This window comes from Rhinopithecus bieti, unplaced genomic scaffold (genome assembly GCF_001698545.2).
Source record: "Rhinopithecus bieti isolate Rb0 unplaced genomic scaffold, ASM169854v2 scaffold_2554, whole genome shotgun sequence".
In the NCBI taxonomy this organism is placed as follows: domain Eukaryota; kingdom Metazoa; phylum Chordata; class Mammalia; order Primates; family Cercopithecidae; genus Rhinopithecus; species Rhinopithecus bieti.
In genome coordinates this window covers 3,225,136-3,245,353 of record NW_016804196.1, presented here as the reverse complement: position 1 = coordinate 3,245,353, position 20,218 = coordinate 3,225,136, and the positions used below count along the sequence as shown (strand labels likewise).

The window sequence follows — 20,218 nt, the reverse complement described above, 5'->3', positions numbered from 1 at the left end:
GTCCCAGGATAATGTCCACATCAATCTCCTTTACTCCCTCCCATTGCCCTAGCTCAGGCCCTCAGGGTCTCGCCTGAATCACATGGTGGTTTCCCTCCTTCAACTTCTACTCTCTCCCACTCCCACCATGCAGATGAAACTCCTAGGGATCTTGTTAAAATGCCAATTATGCAGTAAGTCTGAGGTGGGGCCTGAGATTCTGCATTTCTAACAAGCTCCCAGTCCGGGAGGCTGATGGTGCTGGTCCACAGACCACATTTCAAGGGGCCAAGGCTCAACACAATGCAGTCAACAAGCAGAGGCCAGCCAGCTAACCACTAATCAGGAATGGACAAGCAGAGGTTTCTATGCCAGGTAAGAAATTGTACTGGATGTCCTCTGCCTGCTTCCTGTGCAAAGATTCCAGGTCATCTCTGGGCTATCCATGAGGTTCTCACCCATTTTATACCAGTGAAGCCTGGCAAAGCTATACTCTAACAGGCACTACTTCAATTATGGCATTTGTCAGGTTCTGATTTAGTAACTGTCTACAGACAATGGCGGTTTAGTCTATTCCAATATTACGTATGTCTCTAAAAGATAAAGAAGATACTGTGCATGGGGTAAGTATAATTGTGCCTGTGATAGTACGCTAACGATAAATGAACTCTACTACTTTCTTTTACCCATCAGGATGATCTAGAGGTTGATGCTACCTGGGTTAATCTGTCAGTTTTTTAAAACCACGAGGGTGGTCAACTGTTTTGCTGTTGTTGTTGTTTTGATGGGGGGCTGGGAAGGGGAAGTATGCATATCTACAAAAGTAGGAAGAAATGACACCTTCCAATTCTAATGACTACAAGCCAACCCAGGATATAAAGTAAGCATTCCAACGATACTAACAAGACAATCCCTACTCTCAGAAATGAACGTTTGTGTGGTATCTTAAGAATGACATCCTCGGCCAGGCAAGGTAGCTGATGTCTACAATCCCAGCACTTTGGGAGGCCAAGACAGGCGGATTACCTGAACTAAGGAGTCTGAGACCAGCCTGGGCAACATGGCAAAACCTCATCTCAACAAAAAATACAAAAATTAAAATTAGCCGGTTTACAAAATGCAAAATTAAAACGCCAAATTATAGGTGGCATGTACCTGTAGTCCTAGCCACTAGGGAGGCTGAGGTGGGAGGATGCCTTGAGCAAAGGAGGCAGAGGCTGCAGTGAGTGGAAATGGCACCACTACGCTCCCGTCTAATCAACAGTACCAGATCCTGCCTCAAAAAAAAAAAAAAAAAAAAAAAAAAAAACATCCTCTTAAGCAGTTCCAAAATATGTTTATAGAACTTTTTCTAATCACATGTTCATTTTGTGAATAAAACACCAAGTCCCTCATATGACTTGGTTACAAAGCAAGGGATCATTGAGCTTCCACTTTATAATCACAAGGGCCAATAACTATTCTCCTTCTGATTACATTGGTGCTAACATTTCTGTTAATATCCCCCATAAAAATCAGCTTGTCAAGTGTTGATATTGCTCTAATGAGTTAACTGAGGTCTCTAAAAATTTTCACAGAGGGCAAATAGGTGTTATTTAATAATAGATGGTGGAAAATACCCACTGGCAGGTAATTAACCTGAATGTTGATTGGTTTGAATTAGAAGTATTTTATTTGGATTAGAAGCATGACTTATTTTAGTCAGACAGGCTGAAATAACTTCTTTTTTGTTACCATGGTGTTTCTCATAATTCTAAAACACAAAAAGCAAAATGCAGCTCCTTTTCCAGTGCTGTCATCCACGTTACTACAAGACAGTATTTCACAGAGCCATTACCATCTACTCAAGATGAAAATAATTTATAATAGGTCATTAGTAAAGACTTAACTTGCCATGTGTATAGTACAGGTTTTACAGCCATGGATAAAAGAGCTAATAAGTTGTTTTATGCTTATATGAACGCTGAAAGATTTTGTTTCTTCCTAGTATACATGAGAGGTTTTAAAAAAATTCCTTCTTCCATGAAGATCCAGAGAGGAGATACAGAGGTTTTTAAAAAATGCCCCCAGGTCATGACCAAATCATCATCTTCCAATTTTTACATGAATGTGGTGTACATATGACACCAAACTTAAAAAACGTACCTCTCTTCAGAAGATAAACAGTACTTCCCATCAACCTCATAAATGCACAGAAAAATAAAACCTCATAGGCCTTAAAAAAAAGAAATAAGAGAAAGTCCCTCAGTGTACTCTAGGCTACCGTCAGGCTTTAGTGCAACCTCTAGCCCGTGTACATCTGCATTTTTTGTTTCAAAAAATCAAAACAAGTATTTGCTTAACCCAGAATTTAGATCCTCACAAACTATAATATCAAATAGAGCCCAAAACTATTCAAGTGACAAAAAGGCCGAGATGCCTGGAAGTATATGGTAAACGGTAAGGATTCGACTGGAACTATTAATCCTAACTCAATTGCACTGTATCTTGAACCAATAATTTAGAGTTGCTCCTAAAACAATTCAGGATCCCAGAACTGAAGCAACAGTCTACTCCTGGTCCTTCCAGGGCGACACAGTAGAGTTTGGAGGCTCTCTCCCCCCATTCCTGCTACTACAGTAACCTGCGAATACTATGTCTCCATTAGAACACTTTTCACCTTTTTATTGTTAATGTTGGCTTGTTTCCACAAACATGCCTTCAAATTGGTAAGTAATTCAAGGGATCCTCAACAATTTACATGAATCATCTTTAATTCAAAGGACCACGATATAGTAAATAATCACAGTAATTACTGATTAAATGAATGAATGTGTATACGTATACCTCAGACATACTGCAGGTTCAGTTCCAGACCACTGTTGTAGGGTGAATATCACAATAAAGTCACATGAATTTTTTGGTTTCCTAGTGCATATAAAAAGTTATGTTTACACTATATAGACTATTAAGTTTGTAACAGCATTATGTATAAAGCACAATGTACGTACCTTAATTTAAAATATTGTAAAAGTACTAACAATGATCTGAGCCTTTGGCAAGTCATAATCTTTTTGCTGGTGAAGGGTCTAACCTCAATGTTGATGGCAGCTGACTGATCCAGGTGGCTGCTGCTGCAGATTGGGGTGGCTGTGGCAATTTCTTAAAATAAGACAATAAAGTTTGCTGCTCAATTAACTATTCCTTTCACAAAAGATTTCTCTTTGACAGCACTTTGCCCACATAACTTTTTTCAAAATTGGAGTCAATTCTCTCAAACCCTGCTGCTCCTTTATCAACTAAGTTTATGTAATATTCTAAATTCTCTGTTGTCATTTCAACAATGTTCACAGCATCTTCACCAGGAGTAGATTCCTTCTCAAGAAACCACTTTCTTTGCTTGTCCATAAGAGGAAATTCCTCATCCATTCAAGTTTCATCATGAGATTGCAGCAATTCAGTCTCATCTCCAGATTCCACTTCTAATTGTAGTTCTTTTGCTATTTCCAACACATCTGCAGTTACTTCCTCCATGGAAGTCTTGAACTCCTCAAAATCATCCATGAATCAACTTCTTCCAAACCCATGTTAATGGAGGTTCTCCTCCCATGAATCATAAATGTTCTTAATGGCATCCAGAATGGTGAATACTTTCCAAAAGGTTTTCAATTTATTTTGTCCAGATGTATCAAGGGAATTACTATCTATGGCAGCTATAGCCTTACAAAATGTATTTCTTAAATAATAAGACCAGAAATTCAAAATTACTCCTTGTTCCATGGAGTACAGAATGAATGTTGTGTTAGCAGGCATGAAAACAACATTAATCTCTATGTACATCTCCATCAGAGCTCTTGGATGACCAGGTACATTTTCAGTGGGCAGTAATATTTTGAAAGGAATCCTTTCTTTTTCTGAGCAGCAGGTCTCAACAATGGGCTTAAAATGTTAAGTAAATAATGCTACAAACAGGTGTGCGGTAATCCAGCTTTGTTGTTCCACTTATAGAGCACAGGCAGAGCAGATTTAGCAGAATTCTCAGGGGCCCTAGGATTTTCAAAATGGTAAATGAGCAGCCACTTCAACTTAAAGTCACCAGCTGCATTAATTCCTAACAAGAGAGTCAGCCTATCCTTTGAAGGAAGCCAGGTACTGACTTCTCCTCTCTAGCTATGAAAGTCCTAGAGGGCATCTTCTGCCAATAGAAGGACGCTTCATCCATCTACACTGAAAATCTGTCACTTTGTGTAGCCGCCTTCATCAATGATCTTAGCGGGATCTTCCAGATAACTTGCTACAGATTCTACATCGTAACTTGTGCAGCTTCACCTTGCACCTTTGTATTATGGACACAGTTTATTTCTTTCAATCTCATAAACCAATCTCTGCTAGCTTCAAACTTCTCTTTAGAAACTTCCTCTTCTTTCTCAGTCTTCAAAAAATTAAAGAGAGTTAGGACCTTGCTCTGGATTAGGGTTTGGATTAAGTGAATGTTGTACCTGGTTTGATCTTTTGTGTAGACCACTAAAATGTTCTCCATATCAGCAGCATAAGGCTGTTTTGCCTTCTTATGATTCATGTGTTCACTGGAGTAGCACTTTTAATTTCCTTCAATAACCTCTTTTGCATTTGCAACTTGGTTAACTGTTTGTGGCATAGGAGGACCAGCTTTTGGCCTTTCTCAGATTTTGACATGCCTTCTTTACAGAGCTTAATCATATTCAGCTTTTGATTTAATGTGAGAGACTTGCGACTCTTCCTTTCACTTGAACACTGAGGCCTTTATGGGGTTACTAACTGGCTTAATTGCAATACTGTTGTGTCTCAGGGAACAGGGAGGCCCCAGGATAGGGAAAGAGATGGGGGAATAGCCAGCCTGTCAAGCAGTCAAAACACACACAACTTTATCAAGCTTGCCATCTTACATGGGCGTGGTTTGTGATGCCCCAAAACAATTACAATAGCAACATCAAAAATCACTGATAGAGAAAATTAGCATGGCCCCTGCGCAAGGATGACATGCAAATTCATGAAACGTTCCATATTTTTTAAAAAATTATAAATAATGAAAAGGTTTGAAATACTGCAAGACTCACCAAAATATGACACAGAGACACAAAGTGAGCACATGCTGTTGGAACAAATGTTGCCAACAGACTTGCTCAACACAGGGTTGCCACAAACCTTCAATTTGTAAGAAATGCAGTATCTGCAAAGCACAACAAAAGCAAGCACAATAAAACAAGGTATGCCTGTACAGTCTTCCATGTAACTGAGTATCAGTGCCCAACAATAGGAGATCCCATCTTCCTTAATGAGCCCTAATTAACTCTAATTAACATCTGCGGCAATTTACCATTGCTAAAAATAATAAAACCACATTACATTTGTATAACACCTCACAGTTTACAAAGCACTTCCACACATATCCTCAACTCAGAATCTCACAAAGTTCTTCAAAACAGACTCTTTTTTTTTGAGACGAAGCTTCGCTCGTTGCCCAGGCTGGAGTGCAATGGCACGATCTCAGCTCACTGCAACCTCTGCCTCCCGTTTTCATGGGATTCTCCTCCCGAGTAGCTGGGATTATAGGCACCCACTACCAGGCCGGGCTAGTTTTTTGTATTTTTAGTAGTGACAGGGTTTCACCATGTTAGCCAGGCTGCTCTCGAACTCCTAACCTCAGGTGATCCACCTGCCTCGGCCCCCCAAAGTGCTGGGATTACAGGCATGAGCCACTGCAACTGGCCAAAAACAGATTTTTTTAAATCATCTTTTCTCTCTCTCTAATAAATGAGGCTGAATGAGGTTAAGGGGTTTACTATAGGTCTCACATCATGTAAAGAAGAGAAGCGTACAGACCACAAAAGGGTTCCAGTGCTCTTTCCACCCTAAGAAGCATCAGCAACATACATCCCAAAATGTGGAGGGATGGTTTGTAAGAACTAGTACTGTTATCACAGACACTTTCATTCATTATCTTACTTGATCCTCTCAACAACCTTGTGCAGCAGGTAAGAAAGAATGCAGAAAAGCTCTGTGTCAGTGGCACAGCCAGAAGTCAAGTCCAGGTTGTAACTAGTTTAAAGTCTGTGCTTCACAAATGCTGATGTCCCCTACTGACCACAGAAGCTCATTAGGGATAAGTTTTCCATATTCAGCAAATCAAGGGGGACACTTACCAGTTAACTCTGACACCTGATGCTTGAACTTGAATTCTGCCTCTCTCTTGCTCACTGTACAAATCTAAACGAGTTACCAAACTGCTCTGCAACTCCATTTCTCTATCTGTAATACTGGGGTGATATCATAACCTACCTCATAGGGTTGTTATGAGAATTAAATTAATAGTTATAAAGCACTTAATATTTATAAAGCACTAAACAGTAATTAGCATATAGGGTGATAGAAATGTTTGCTAAATATCAAAATACTATATAATTTCTTGAACATTAGGCAGCAGGATACAATCATGCTGAAGCAGTTCAATTCTTTTGTACTTGCTTATTCAAATTTTTTAAAAATAACATCTGGTTTGTCATTGTGGAAGAAAGCACTGTTACTTACACATACCTAAATGTGGTGACCACAGTTCCATTTCATTCAGGTTTTTTTTTTTTAGATGAAGTCTCGCTCTGTCACCCAGGCTAGAGTGCAGTGGCATGATCTCAGCTCACTGCAACCTCCACCTCCCTGGTTCAAGTGATTCTCCTGCCTCAGTCTCCCGAGTAGCTGGGATTACAGCCGTGCGCCATCATGCCTAGCTAATTTTTTGTATTTTTAGTAGGGACAGGGTTTCACCATGTTGTCCAGGCTGGTCTCGAACTCCTGACCTCAAGTGATCTGCCCGCCTCAGCCTCCCAAAGTGCTGGGATTACAGGCGTAAGCCACCACACCTGGCTTCATTTAGTATTTTACAGCAATGGGTCTGGAGATTTTCTCCTTAAGTGTTCATGTACTAAAGCCTACAGTCAACTCCAGCAAAGGTGATTTGGAACTTCTGCAACACAACTAAAAGCCTACAGAAGAGAAACCTAGTTGTCCAACAAACAGAATCTTATAAAGCCACAAAACCCAACAGCAGTACCATTTGTGTCTTGTAGCCATTTATATAATAACTAAGAATTGGTCAATAGACCATGAAAGCCTGTTTGCCAAAGATGGCAGATGTTCTAATTTGACTTTTCTATATTTGACATGTGTTCCTTTTCCCTCCCCCATTCCCACTAAAAAAACACTTCATTTTTTCTAGGAATTAACTGACTTAACAGCACTAATGCACCATGGGTACAATTAGAATACTGGTCGCAGGATCACAGAGTTCTGCTACCTCAAGTCAGAGCTATTTCAAATTATCATTCCTGTAATCAAGAACTGTCCTCAGTTCAAGACAACGCATGGAAAAACCTTCTCAGGCTAGCCAAAAAAAACTCAAGGCAGCACCGGCAGAGTCTACTAATTTCAATAGGCATGTTAGCCTTCCTTTTTTAAAATTAAAAGATAAACCAGGCCAGGCACAGTGGCTCACACCTGTAATCCCAGCACTTTGGGAAGCCGAGGTGGGCAGATCGCGAGGTCTGGAGTTTGAGACCAGACTGGCCAACATGGTGAAACCCCATCTCTACTGAAAATACAAAAGTAGCCAGGTGTGGTGGCGTGGGCCTGTAATCCTGGCTACATGGGAGGCTGAGGCAGGACAGGAGAATCACTTGAACCTGGGAGGCAGAGGTTGCAGTGAGCCGAGATCACGCCACTGTACTCCAGCCGGGTGGCAGAGTGAGACACTGTNTAATCAAGAACTGTCCTCAGTTCAAGACAACGCATGGAAAAACCTTCTCAGGCTAGCCAAAAAAAACTCAAGGCAGCACCGGCAGAGTCTACTAATTTCAATAGGCATGTTAGCCTTCCTTTTTTAAAATTAAAAAGATAAACCAGGCCAGGCACAGTGGCTCACACCTGTAATCCCAGCACTTTGGGAAGCCGAGGTGGGCAGATCGCGAGGTCTGGAGTTTGAGACCAGACTGGCCAACATGGTGAAACCCCATCTCTACTGAAAATACAAAAAGTAGCCAGGTGTGGTGGCGTGGGCCTGTAATCCTGGCTACATGGGAGGCTGAGGCAGGACAGGAGAATCACTTGAACCTGGGAGGCAGAGGTTGCAGTGAGCCGAGATCACGCCACTGTACTCCAGCCGGGTGGCAGAGTGAGACACTGTCTCAAAAAAAAAAAAAAAAAAAAATACTTTGGGAGGCCGAGGCAGGCGGATCACGAGGTCAGAAGATCGAGACCATCCTGGCTAACACAGTGAAATCCTGTCTCTACCAAAAATACAAAAAAAAAAAAATTAGCCAGGCGTGGTGGCGGACACCTGTAGTCCCAGCTACTCAGGAGGCTAAGGCAGGAGAATGGCGTGAACCCAGGAGGCGGAGCTTGCAGTGAGCCGAGATCGCGCCACTGCACTCCAGCCTGGGCGACAGAGCGAGACTCCGTCTCAAAAAATATATATATATAAAGATAAACCGTATGTGCTTCACAATGACCTCTAAGGGGTAGCCCCCAGAACTTCTCCAGAAGGTGAAAAAAGTTCAGTGAATCTGTACAGTATAAATAAACAGCTGAGACTGCTGCCTAATGCAAAATAAATTAGTCAAAGAGCTCAAATTCGGAAAACAGAAATTAATGCTTTATGTCCCTGCCTTAAAAAAAATTTTTTTTCTTTTTGAGACAGTCTCACTCCATTGCCCAGGCTGGAGTGCAGTGACACCATCTCAGTTCACTACAATCTCTGCCTCCTGGGTTCAAGTGATTCTTCTGCCTCAGGCTCCCGAGTAGTTGGGGTTACAGGCATGCACCAGCACGCCCGGCTAATTTTTGTATTTTTAGTAGAGATGAGGTTTCGCCATGTTGGCCAGGCTGGTCTCAAGCTCCTGACATCAGGTGATCTGCCTGCCCGCCTCAGCCTCCCAAAGTGCTACGATTACAGGCATGAGCCACCACACCTGGCCTAAAAAATTATCTCTAATATGTAAAAGTTTCATATTTTTCTAATATGAAAAATACACATAGAAGCAATATTTTATATTCCAGCCCCCCTTCCCATCCAAGCCACTTTGAGATGATATCGAATCCACAGGAAAGAAGTATTCTGATAAGTCCATGTCCAGAAGCACATAAGCTGCCATCCTAAAAGTGACAATGGCAAGGGAAATTGGGGCATCAAAAAGAAATGCAGTGGTAAGGCTAAAGAGCCTTCCTTTTCTCGCTGCTATCCCTCAACAAATCCTAATACCTACCCTAAACCTACATTACTCCATAGTGTAGATTTTAATCCCCGGCTTGCCAGTTAAAACAAACAAGCAAAAATGGCATAAACTCTGGAGAAAAGTGGCCTTTTTATTTTTTTTTTTGGAGAGAGGGTCTCACTATGTTGCCAAGACTGGTCTCGAACTCCTGAGCTCAAATGATTCTCCTGCCTTGGCCTCCCAAAGTGTGGGAAATACAGGCGTGTGCCACATACCTGCCAAAGGGGGCATTTTAAATCAGTGAAGAAATGACAAAGTCATTCAATTAAAATGTGGGAACTATTTGTTCTTTTCTTTTCTTTTTTTTTTTTTTTGAGACGGCGTCTCACTCTGTCACCCAGGCTGGAGTGCAGTGGCTTGATCTCAGCTCACTGCAACCTTCACCTTCCAGGTTCAAGCGATTCTCCTGCCTCAGCCTCCCGAGTAGCTGGGATTACAGGTGCCCACCATCACGCCCAGCTAATTTTTGTATGTTCAGTTGAGATGGGGTTTCACCATGTTGGTCAGGCTGGTCTTGGACTCCTGACCTCAGGTGATCCATCCACCTCGGCCTTCCAAAGTGCTGGGATTACAGGTGTGAGCCACCACGCCCGGCCTCTCCTTCCTATCTTAAACAATGGTTACATTAAATTTTTATGCATAGAAAACTGCCAGCGTGGTGGGTCACGCCTGTAATCTCAGAACTTTGGGAGGCCGAGGTGGACGGATAACCTGAGCTCAGGAGTTCGAGACCAGCATGGCCAACATGGCAAAACCCCGTCTCTACTAAAAATACAAAAATTAGCTGAGCATGGTGGCGGGCGCCTGTAATCCCAGCTACTCCGGAGGCTGAGGCAGGAGAATCGTTTGAACCCAGGAGGCAGAGGTTGTCGTGAGCCGAGATTACACCACTGCACTCCAGCCTGGGCAAACACAGCAACACTCCATCAAAAAAACAAAGAGAAGAGAAGAGGAAAGAAAAGAAAAAATACTACAAGTATAAGAGAATTTTTTAAATCCTGGAGTAGAGGAGACATTCCTAAGCATGACAAACACCCTGAAAACCTAGAGGAAAAGACTGATATAAAAGTGAACAGATAAAGAAAATATTAGTGACTTAGTAAACGAAACTAGTTTATCTATGTAACGCCCAAAGGAATTAATAGGAAAAAGGAAAAAACCCAACCAAAAAAAAAAAAAAAAAACAAAAGCAGGCAAGGAATATGAATAAGTCACAAGGAGTTAGCAATTAATGTTCAACAAAATTAAAAATTAACTGCAAATTTTTTTAAATTGAGATTTTTTTTTTTCCCCAGGATCACTTACCCTACTCACCCCCTCCCATCCATAAATACAACTACTACCTCTCATCATATTCTACCTCAACACTCAATGGAGAATGTGTGTGTGTGTGGGCGGCGGGTTGGGTGGGTGGGGATGTGTGTGTGTGGTATGTGCATATATACATACATACATTGTGTGTGTGTGTGCTTAAGGAAGAATAAGTTTGCCAATTATAGCAATGCTTACACAGGAGAGTTCCTTGTTACTTAAAACTGAATGTCAGCTGCATCCCAGCCATATCACCTCTCTAAGAGACCATCAAGAGAAACTGCTCCTCTGCTTCAGCATCTGGGGTAAATACTCAAGATGACAGATGCAATGTATTTTACCCTTGTGTATTTATGCATTTTAAAAGTTCCTTTACTCATTTAAAATGAACAGTAATCTTTGGGGAATTAATTGACTTAGTAGGTTAACTCCCATAGAAAGGAAAGTAAAACTTTTGCTTAAGGTAAATAATTAAATTAAAATGAAATCCAGCATAAAAGGAAATCTGTCATACCCTAAAATTAGCTGGAAATATTTGTTTCCGCAGTTCACAAACTATCTTTTTGCTAATGAGAGCAGGATATTTCTTTCTCTCTCTCTCTCTTTTTTTTTAAGAGACAGAAAGACAGAGAGAAAGTATTCAAAGCAATGGCACACTTCATGATACAGACTTCCAAATCAGCACACAACAAAAGCCCAAAGATTACTGAACAAGTTGCTTCAATTTTTGTATGTCACAGAAAGGTAGAACTGTGTACACGTACCTGAAAATAAGCTAAGTTGCAATTAATTTTGACACATCTTCTTAAAATAATTCAAAGAATACAATGTTGAATGTTTTTAACATGTACATATTTATTTATTTATTTACTTATTTATTTTTATTTATTTTTTTGCTCTGCCGCCCAGACGGGAGTGCAGTGGCGCGATGTGGGCTGACTGCAACCTCTGCCTCCTGGGTTCAAGTGATTCTCCTGCCTCAGCCTCCGGAGTAGCTGGAATTACAGGTGTGCACCACTAGGCCCAGCTAATTTTTTGTATTTTTAGTAGAAATGGGGTTTCACCATGTTGGCCAGACTGGTCTCAAACTCCTGACCTCAGGTGATCTGCCTGACTCAGCCTCCCAAAGTGCTGGGATTACAGGCATGAGCCACTGCGAACAGCCAACACACACATATTTAAAGGGAAATTTTGTTCAAAATTCATGCTTAAATTTTTCTCCCAAATTATTTTTTTAATTCAATGATTTCTTTTTCCAACATTTTCATTCTTTTAACAATTTCACCTTCAAAGTACTGAATGAACTAAGAACATTGATTTTTTAACACTGTACCCCTTCTCTGCCAACTGCCAATAGTTCTATCATGCATCCCACAAAGGTAACATCACTGATGAAATCTAATTTCTCTCTGTGCAATTAAAATACCCACCTGTTCCATCAGAAGTTCCTTTCTTACAATCTGTCAAAGTGATATGCAACCCCTCAAAAGCACTGATTAGAATGAAAAGAACTAGAAAAACACCTTGAAGAGAGAAACCACTAACTGTGTAAAGCACACAATTTCTTTAAATTTCATTTTTAACAGTATTAATATAAAGAACCACCAAAGACAGGTAAGTATACAGATTCACAGTGTGGGAAAAAAGAACACTGGACAGATCATCAAAATCCTAGGTGTGGTCCTAACTCTGTAACTGACTTGACCAATGAATCTGGACCAGATACTTTACCTCACAGGTTTACTTTTCTCATCTATAAAAATACAGATGTTGGACTAAATTATCTCTACTACATCCTAAATTCTATTACCTGTCCAAAGTAACAGTGCAAAAATTCCATTTTCTTAAAATGTTTTTTCTCCTACTGACTATAGGCACTGGTAGGCAAGCACCCAGCTCACCATGAATAAAGCTAACTAGCCAGTAAATTTTGCACATTTGTATCCCTCTAATACAGTTATTAGAGTAAACTTGATGAACTAGACTACAAAGGCATCTTGCTTTCTAAGTTAATTTAAGAATTTCACTTTAACTTAAAAGAGGATGTACTTCTTTTCTTTATACTCATCTGTGGCATGCTGAATTCTATTTTAGGAGTAGGAATGACAGGGAATGGGTAATCAAACATCAATTCTTGTCCTAATCTATACCAAAATGGAGGTCTGCTTTGTCTGGTTGGCAACCTCCAGCTGACTTGTGTACATTAGGTCTAAGCCCATAAGAAAAGGCAGGGGATTTGACAGTTTTAAGCCCACAGCCATGTCTTACAGAACTTAAAACAACTACAACTTTCAAAACCCTTCAAAACAAAAAACAGGCTCTCTAACGATGCCTCAGAATATTATGAGTTGGAAGAGATCCTGGACTTGTTCTACTCCAACCCCATCGTTTTACAGATGAGGAAATCAAAGCCCAGGGTAGGTTACAATGAATGCCCAAAGTCACGCCAAGTTTCCCAACTCTCGGACTAGTTTCTCTAAAAAGCAGTACATTTTCTCTCACGGTGTGAGATAAAAGGAAAAAATTCCTTCCCAAAGTTCTGTTTTGAAGAGGAGAGTGACTTTGACCCAACCCCACCCCAACACACCAGCCAAGCTCTTGCTGTATTTAAAACATGCCTGGTATTTGAAAAGAAAGCCCAAACACTCTAACACATTATTAAGTGAGGCAGGTATATGAACAGATTCATTCTCCACCTGCTCTTCCTCAGATGTATGACTCAGAAGAAATAGAGAGTAATAAATACAAATCTCTTCCTGCTTAAACAGAATGTGAGAAAAAAAACTTCAAAAAAATTATGACCAATTCAAATTCTCTCTAACTTCACTTTCTAATTAGATTTTTCCCGCATTATTGAAATGGTCCAAAACTAAATATTTCAAATTTCATTCAATCTTCAACCGAATGCTTTCACAAACTAGAAGCAAGGCTAATTTGCCAAGCTCCAGTTAGAAAAATACATGCCAAAAATTCTGGATGTTTTTTGCTTGTGTTTTGCTAAAGTATTGATATCTCCAAAATCATACAATATGTGCAACCTACAAACAAAGCATTTTATGGAGTTTTCATTGTTAACTTCTAGGTCACAAACTCAGAGGCCACTAGGCTTACACCTCCACAAGACACTTTAGCGTTAAATGCATTTTACAATGTATAAAAATCTCAAGTGTAAAAAATACAACAGGGAAAAAATTACTTCAGTATGCATGTGGCATTACAGAATGGCTATGCCTTGTTTCATTTAACATACCAAAAAGTATATGAGGCCAAGTCATGGTAACACAACAAAACCATTCCAACTCTAAAATCAAAGAATAACAACACTTCATTAATCCAGGAACGGTTATTATGCTTGATAAAAAGTATAATATCACACAACTTCAAAGAGTTGCTATTTCACAGTTACCTAAATATACTAACGTCTTTTAATCAAAGTATCGTTAAAGTCTATTTTTTCTAGGTACTTGAGTTTCAATTTATCAAAATTTTCTGGAGTTGAAGTTTCATACAAATCCAGTCAGTCATACAGCCTTAGGTTATAAATATCCAATATATCTAATGAATCCATATGGTCGATTTTGTTTAATTATATTATCTTTAGAAAACCAAAGGTAAGTATAAAAAAGGACTTGCAATAGAATCACAGTGACGTCAGGCCAGATTCAAAACCCCTCATTACCAGTGTTCCACCAGATGCATGTGATTAAAGGAATGGAATGGGTTTAGAAGGTGGAACTTTAAAGAAAAAAAAAAAAAGACTTCATTTTCCCAGGCTATTTTAGACATTTTGATAACATCTCTTTCTCTTTTTCAAAATGTCAGGCGTCTTTAAAGGAATCGTTTTTTCTATTGAGTGGCTTCAGGATCTCTTGACTTTCACAGTACAATCAAACTCTTCTCCAGTCCAGATAGACTGAATTATGTTAAACCCTGGCACATAACAAAATCATTAAATCTAAGATGCCTCATTTGACAGATGTCTCATTAAATTCACTGCAAAATGAAGGTACGAGATGCCTTTGAAAAGTTGGGGGGAACCTGTTAACTCTAAGAAAACTTTCAGAGAGAGCTATTCTCTCAAAATCCAGAGTTCACTCACGTGAAATAGAAGATATTAATAGTATGTGGCACATCTAAAATCTCCTGCCATGGGAGAAATGCCGCTATGTGTATGTGTGTTTAACACATCCCTGGGGACCCAAACAGGATGAAAGCTGAAGAATCAGGGCACACACCACCAGCTGCTTAACAAAATTCCACAAATTAAATTCAACAAATGTTAAACTAAAATGCCAAGTTATTATACTAGGCTTGGATCACATACAACGTCAGTGAATGTTACGTTATCAGTAAATGAAAAGCTAAATTCAGGATTCTAGGAAGGGAAAGAGAAACAACAAAAACATTTTACACTTAAAAAATAACCATCTTTGTATATATCGATCATTTAAGGCGGGTGATTTGATAATCTTATAGCAACCAAAATATAAAACTTTCAACCTAAAACTTTACACAAACTCATTTACACTCATCTTCTGCCCCTACAATTATTTCAGTGAGTATAAAAGACACACGAATTTAGAAATAACTATGAAATTCAGGGAGAAGAACTTACTCTCTATCTCTAGCACTATATAACAAATGAATTATAAAAATTAAACAAGAGCACAATAACAACAAGAAAGCATCATTAAAAGACAATTCAATTTTTTAACAATAGGTTTAGGCAAATAAGATATTTAATGAAAAATATCCTCAGTTACTTTAAAAGCCATGTTTTAAAGGAACTGAACTGTCACACATACACACACACACACACACACACACACACACACACCCCTCAAAAGTTATCCACTTTTCAGGCAAAGTATTAATTCTCTACTTATCAATGAAGATTTGCAGTTTAACAAATAGGTATGCTTGAATAAGAGAAAAAAGAACTATTACGTAAACTTTAATTCATACCAACTTAAATCCAAGCATGACTATTTGCAACCAGAATATTTAGAACACTTCAGTACTCTTTCCACATTGTCTACTTATTTGTCCATCTTGGTTCTTTACATTTTTAAAGGCACCATGATAAACAGAACCATCCACATTTCACAAGAAATACCACTTTGAACTAGAGGATAAAACCACCTCATTACCAACAAAAACAGCATATTTTTGGAATGCTTTTAAACAAGGGAAAAATTCAAGTGTAAATTTAATTTAATCGATTCATGGAAAGTGATATGAATTGCAAAATAGAATACTCAAGCTCTCTATTCTCCGGCCTCCTAAGGACGAGTCAGATCTCTCTGTGCATCAGTTTCTCCATCTGAAAAGAGGATTGCCACCAGCCCTCCTTAACACTGTTTTTGAAAGGGGAAATCAAATAATTCATGTGAAAACCCTTTAAGATGTTTGAAGATAATAAAAACCAATGTATTGTAGATGTTATCAAACCATAGTAGTGAAGGGCGGCACGTACTTTACAACAAAAACAAATAAATATAAAATATAAATATAAAAATGTAAAATACTGAAAAAAAAAATTTAAACCCTCTGTACTGAAAATTAAAGGGACTGTTCAAGTACACACTGGTGTCACATGTTCAAACCACGTTACTCAATACTACTGTAATTATAGTAATAACAACCTGCTTGTCAATATTATAACTTCATGCTGAACCACCCCTCCCCTCTTGGTCTGCATGTAGGAAACCACATAAGGTTTGATCATTCCCAGAAGAGAAAAGAAAGAAAATAGGAGAGGGATAAAAAGATTGTTTCCGCCAACTCCCAAGGAGTCACACACAAAAATACCTTGACCAAGATTCACTAGGTACAGTGAATGTGCACTTTATTCTGTCAGCACCCTTTGTCATTATTAAAATTCGAACAGAAATTGCTAGACTACTCAGATCTAAGTGCTGGGAGAAAAGTCAAAAAATATAAAAAGATATAGTTAATGCTGCCCTACATCAATGAGAAAGGCTCCCCAGAGAGTCAAAACAAAAGCTCATTCATGTTTAGGAGTCCATAACTTATGTCGGGCAACCTAAGTTCTTGAAATTTTTAACCCATAATTACTCTCTTTCAGGCAAAATTCAAGATGTCTGATTTTAAAGGGATATTAAATACTTAAGTAACTTCAGATAAAGCTAATTAAAATTTCCCATATCTTAAGTCAGCTAAGAGAATGGTGGCCTGGTAGATGCTATAACAATTTTCAAACTAAGTTTTCATTAACGACTCTGTAATTAGATAGTATCTTTATCCAAGGCCTTCTCGTTCATTGAAGACTTTCATTTTACTTTACCCAGATAAATATTTAAATATTCAAAGCAACCACAAATGGCTTTCAAAGCCTCTAAAAAACAACCCTAGTCAGGTTATAAATACTAAAATCTAATAGAAAGGTGATCTTCAAGAGAGTAGACCCTCAAAACAGTAGGCAAACTCAAGTTAAATACAGAAAAATATTCAAAAGAATTTGGAAGCAACTTCTTAGCTATCCTTCACCCCAACTATACATAAACAAAACAACATGCAGCAATAAATTTAAAAATAAGTTATATATAAAATTACCAATGGGGTACAGAATTTTCAAAGCCCCTGTAAAAGATATCATCTAAAACAAACATTATCCTCTTCCTACAGAAAAAAACTACTACCAAAATGTAACTCTGTTTTGTTGAGGTGGCCTATATTCTGTTGGAACACAGAGATCACTTCCAGGAATCACTTCCAGCCTGGTGCAAACCTTCACTATATGTGGAGTCCTAACAGTGGTTCCGTAAGTGAGATTACAGTTTTGTTCATCAGTAACTGAACTTCTTTGCAAAAATTCAAGTGGATTTACCATACACTGAATTTTGTTCTATGACAAATGAATAACAGCAGAGATGTGTGGTATATTAACTGAGGCTTAAAATAAGATCAACTTTGTTTAAAAGCCAAAATAAGCAATTAGACAACTTTGCAACAATCAGGCATCTTCCTTCTAGGACACCTGTACACTGGCTTCATGTTCAAGAATAGAGTGGATACTGTGTGTGGCATTCCCACACATCTACACAGATGTGTGAGTATATGTAAGCAGTAAGTGCAGAATGAGGTAACAATTACTGCTTTTCATAAAGGACAAAACAAAAAGATTAAAAGATCATGCCAAACATTTAAGATTTAACCAGGAAAGACCTGTCCTTTTAATATTGAGATGAGTTTTGAGGAAAAAAAAAAGAAAGTGTTTATTACCCATTAGAATGTTTTAGACACTCTTGAAGAGAATCAAAGAAAAATAAAGATTTAAATTTCGTAACTGTGACACCCAAAACCTTTCCATGGACATTTATCAAAATGGACATACCCATAAGCAAACTCTTTCCATATAAAATTTGTTCAAACTCTATTTAATACGTCCCTTGTTTTTATATACAGTTCCTTCCACGTAGTTAAAGGGCACCTATTTTTAATGCTTTTGTAAAATAACAATATTTTACAAATTACATGAATTAACAGAGAAAAGAATACAGTTGTTGATCTTACATAAAAAATCATCTATTTCCTGGACCATAAACTTTAAAAGCCATGTCATCGAGTTGGCAAACTGTCTTCAGATACTGCAAATGCTACTGTATTATGATTTGGTTTTCTTTACAAGGAAAAGATTCATCAGAAATCCACTTAAATTTCAGAAAAACTTCCAAGAAATTTAAAGGGCATCTATCTCACCAGGAATCCTGTCAGTCTCGCACATTTCAATGTGGGAGTAAAGATGTAAAGATTTCTTCATGCAAACTAATTAAACTGCCACTGGGACACAAGCTGGACCAAAAGACATTAAATTGTAAAGAATGGCTACAAATTAGTGGAGTTACAAGTATGACTATTTTTCCATCATCACCTACAACCTAAAAACCTAAAATTGGCGAAGATATAACACTCCTGATTTAATTTTGCTATGAGAACTTTATTTTAAATAAAATTCCTTATCACTGACAGCATAATTATTCAAACCAGAAGAGGAAAGGAATGTAAACTACTTAGAAAACTCAAGTACAATATGCAGGATCTATAGCTCCTGAATTTAGTACTAGCCAAGTCTTTAGCCAAAAGAGAAATATTACATGGATCACCCCTAGTCAAGAATTTGATAATGTACTGAAAAAAGACGGGGGAAAATTGTAGGACACATCTGAAGAAATAGTAACCACTTAGATCCTTCTTGTGAACCCTCCTGCAAGTCGTAGCGCAGTGGTCAGTTCTGACTATAAAGGCTAGAAGAAATGAGAGAAACAGGAAAAAACATTTTTTTTTATGCAAGACAAACTTGCAGACGAAACAGAAATCGAGCAAAAAAGCGCTGGGGAAAAGTATCAGTTAAAAAGGGGCCCTTTTGTCAGATTTCTAATGAGGGCTCCGTGGGTAATTTATGAGTGTGGCAGAGCTAAATAAACAAAGGCACCAGTTGACAAGTCAGGAGCTCCCGGTGGCACACACAGCTAGAACGCTGAACTGGGCAGTCAAATGCAGCCAAGAGTGTTCTAGCATTTTTGTTGTCATTTCTTCGGTCCGTCTTATGCTCACGTGAGTTTACCTGAAATCCCAAACAGCCTGAAACCCAATAAGCCCGAGGAAGCACCTTTATGGTTAAAGGTGCTCTTGCCGCTTTCAGGGGCATCTGCTTCCTGTACTTCTGGTGATTCAGCCACCTCTTTCCCATTGCTTTCCAACCTCTGAACCCTCAAGATTGATAAAACGCGCAGATTTAAAGATTGCTCAATTTAGTATACACAGACTGCATGAAAAAGCTGTAAAGTTTAAGACAAAGACTCACCAGGACCCGCACTCACTCTTGGGTTGGGCAAACTGACAAGCAATTTGAATCACTCTTCGGCCCTCGGCAGCGTTTGCACCCACCCGTCAAGGCAGGTGACTTCCTTACCTGCATAGAAGCGGATGAGGCAGCCAATCTCGGAGTCCATGCCTTCCTCCTGCACCCTCCACAGCTCCCCAAATCCCAGTTGGAAGAGGTAGTCATTTTGGATCTGCAATGGCTTCTCCTCCGCCTCCAGGCGCCGGGTGGTCTCTCCGTGGAGCTGCACGTACAGGGTGGGCGGCGGAGGCGCCTTCTCCGCGGTCACCCCGCTCCTCCCGGGGGTCGACTGGAGGCCTCCCGGGGCCACGAATGCCGCCGCCTTCTCCTCGCACGGCCCCTCGCGGACGGCCCCGCCCGGGCTGTCAACGGCCCTCGGGGCTTTCTGCTGCGGCTGAGGCGAGGAGGCCGTCTGGGAAGGCGGGAGGGGCTGCGCGGAGCGGCCGGGACGGCGGGGCTGGCCCGGGACCCCCGTCGGGGCCGAGGCTGCGTCGGCCTCGACCTCTTCCGACGACGACGAGCCGCCGCCGCTGCTGTAGGGATCCAGCCGGTCGGATACGCTCTCGGCGCTGGGACTCAGGCTGAAGCTCTCGGTGTCGGATGCCACAGGCCGCAGGGCGCAGGGAGAAGAGGCAGGACCCCCAACGAAAGCCTCGCCGGGGCTGGAGTCCGAGGGCGCGGGACTGGCACGGCGCGACCACCCGCCCGGGACGCCGGCGGGCAGGGGTAGGTCGGCGGGGGGCGCGCGTGGAGGACCCCCGACGGCACCCGGAGCGCTCCT

At 40.0% G+C, this 20,218-nt stretch overlaps 1 protein-coding gene across 1 annotated transcript in view; it reads right to left on the bottom strand.

Moving 5' to 3' along the window:
- PHLPP1 (PH domain and leucine rich repeat protein phosphatase 1) overlaps positions 1-20,212 on the bottom strand; it is a 271,957-nt gene extending 251,745 nt beyond the window's left edge. Inside the window, exon 1 of the mRNA XM_017867150.1 lies at positions 19,507-20,212. Within this exon, the coding sequence (XP_017722639.1) occupies positions 19,507-19,546 (40 nt within the window). The 5' untranslated portion in view covers positions 19,547-20,212. The remainder of the gene's footprint in view (positions 1-19,506) is intronic.
- Positions 20,213-20,218: the final 6 nt, after the last annotated feature.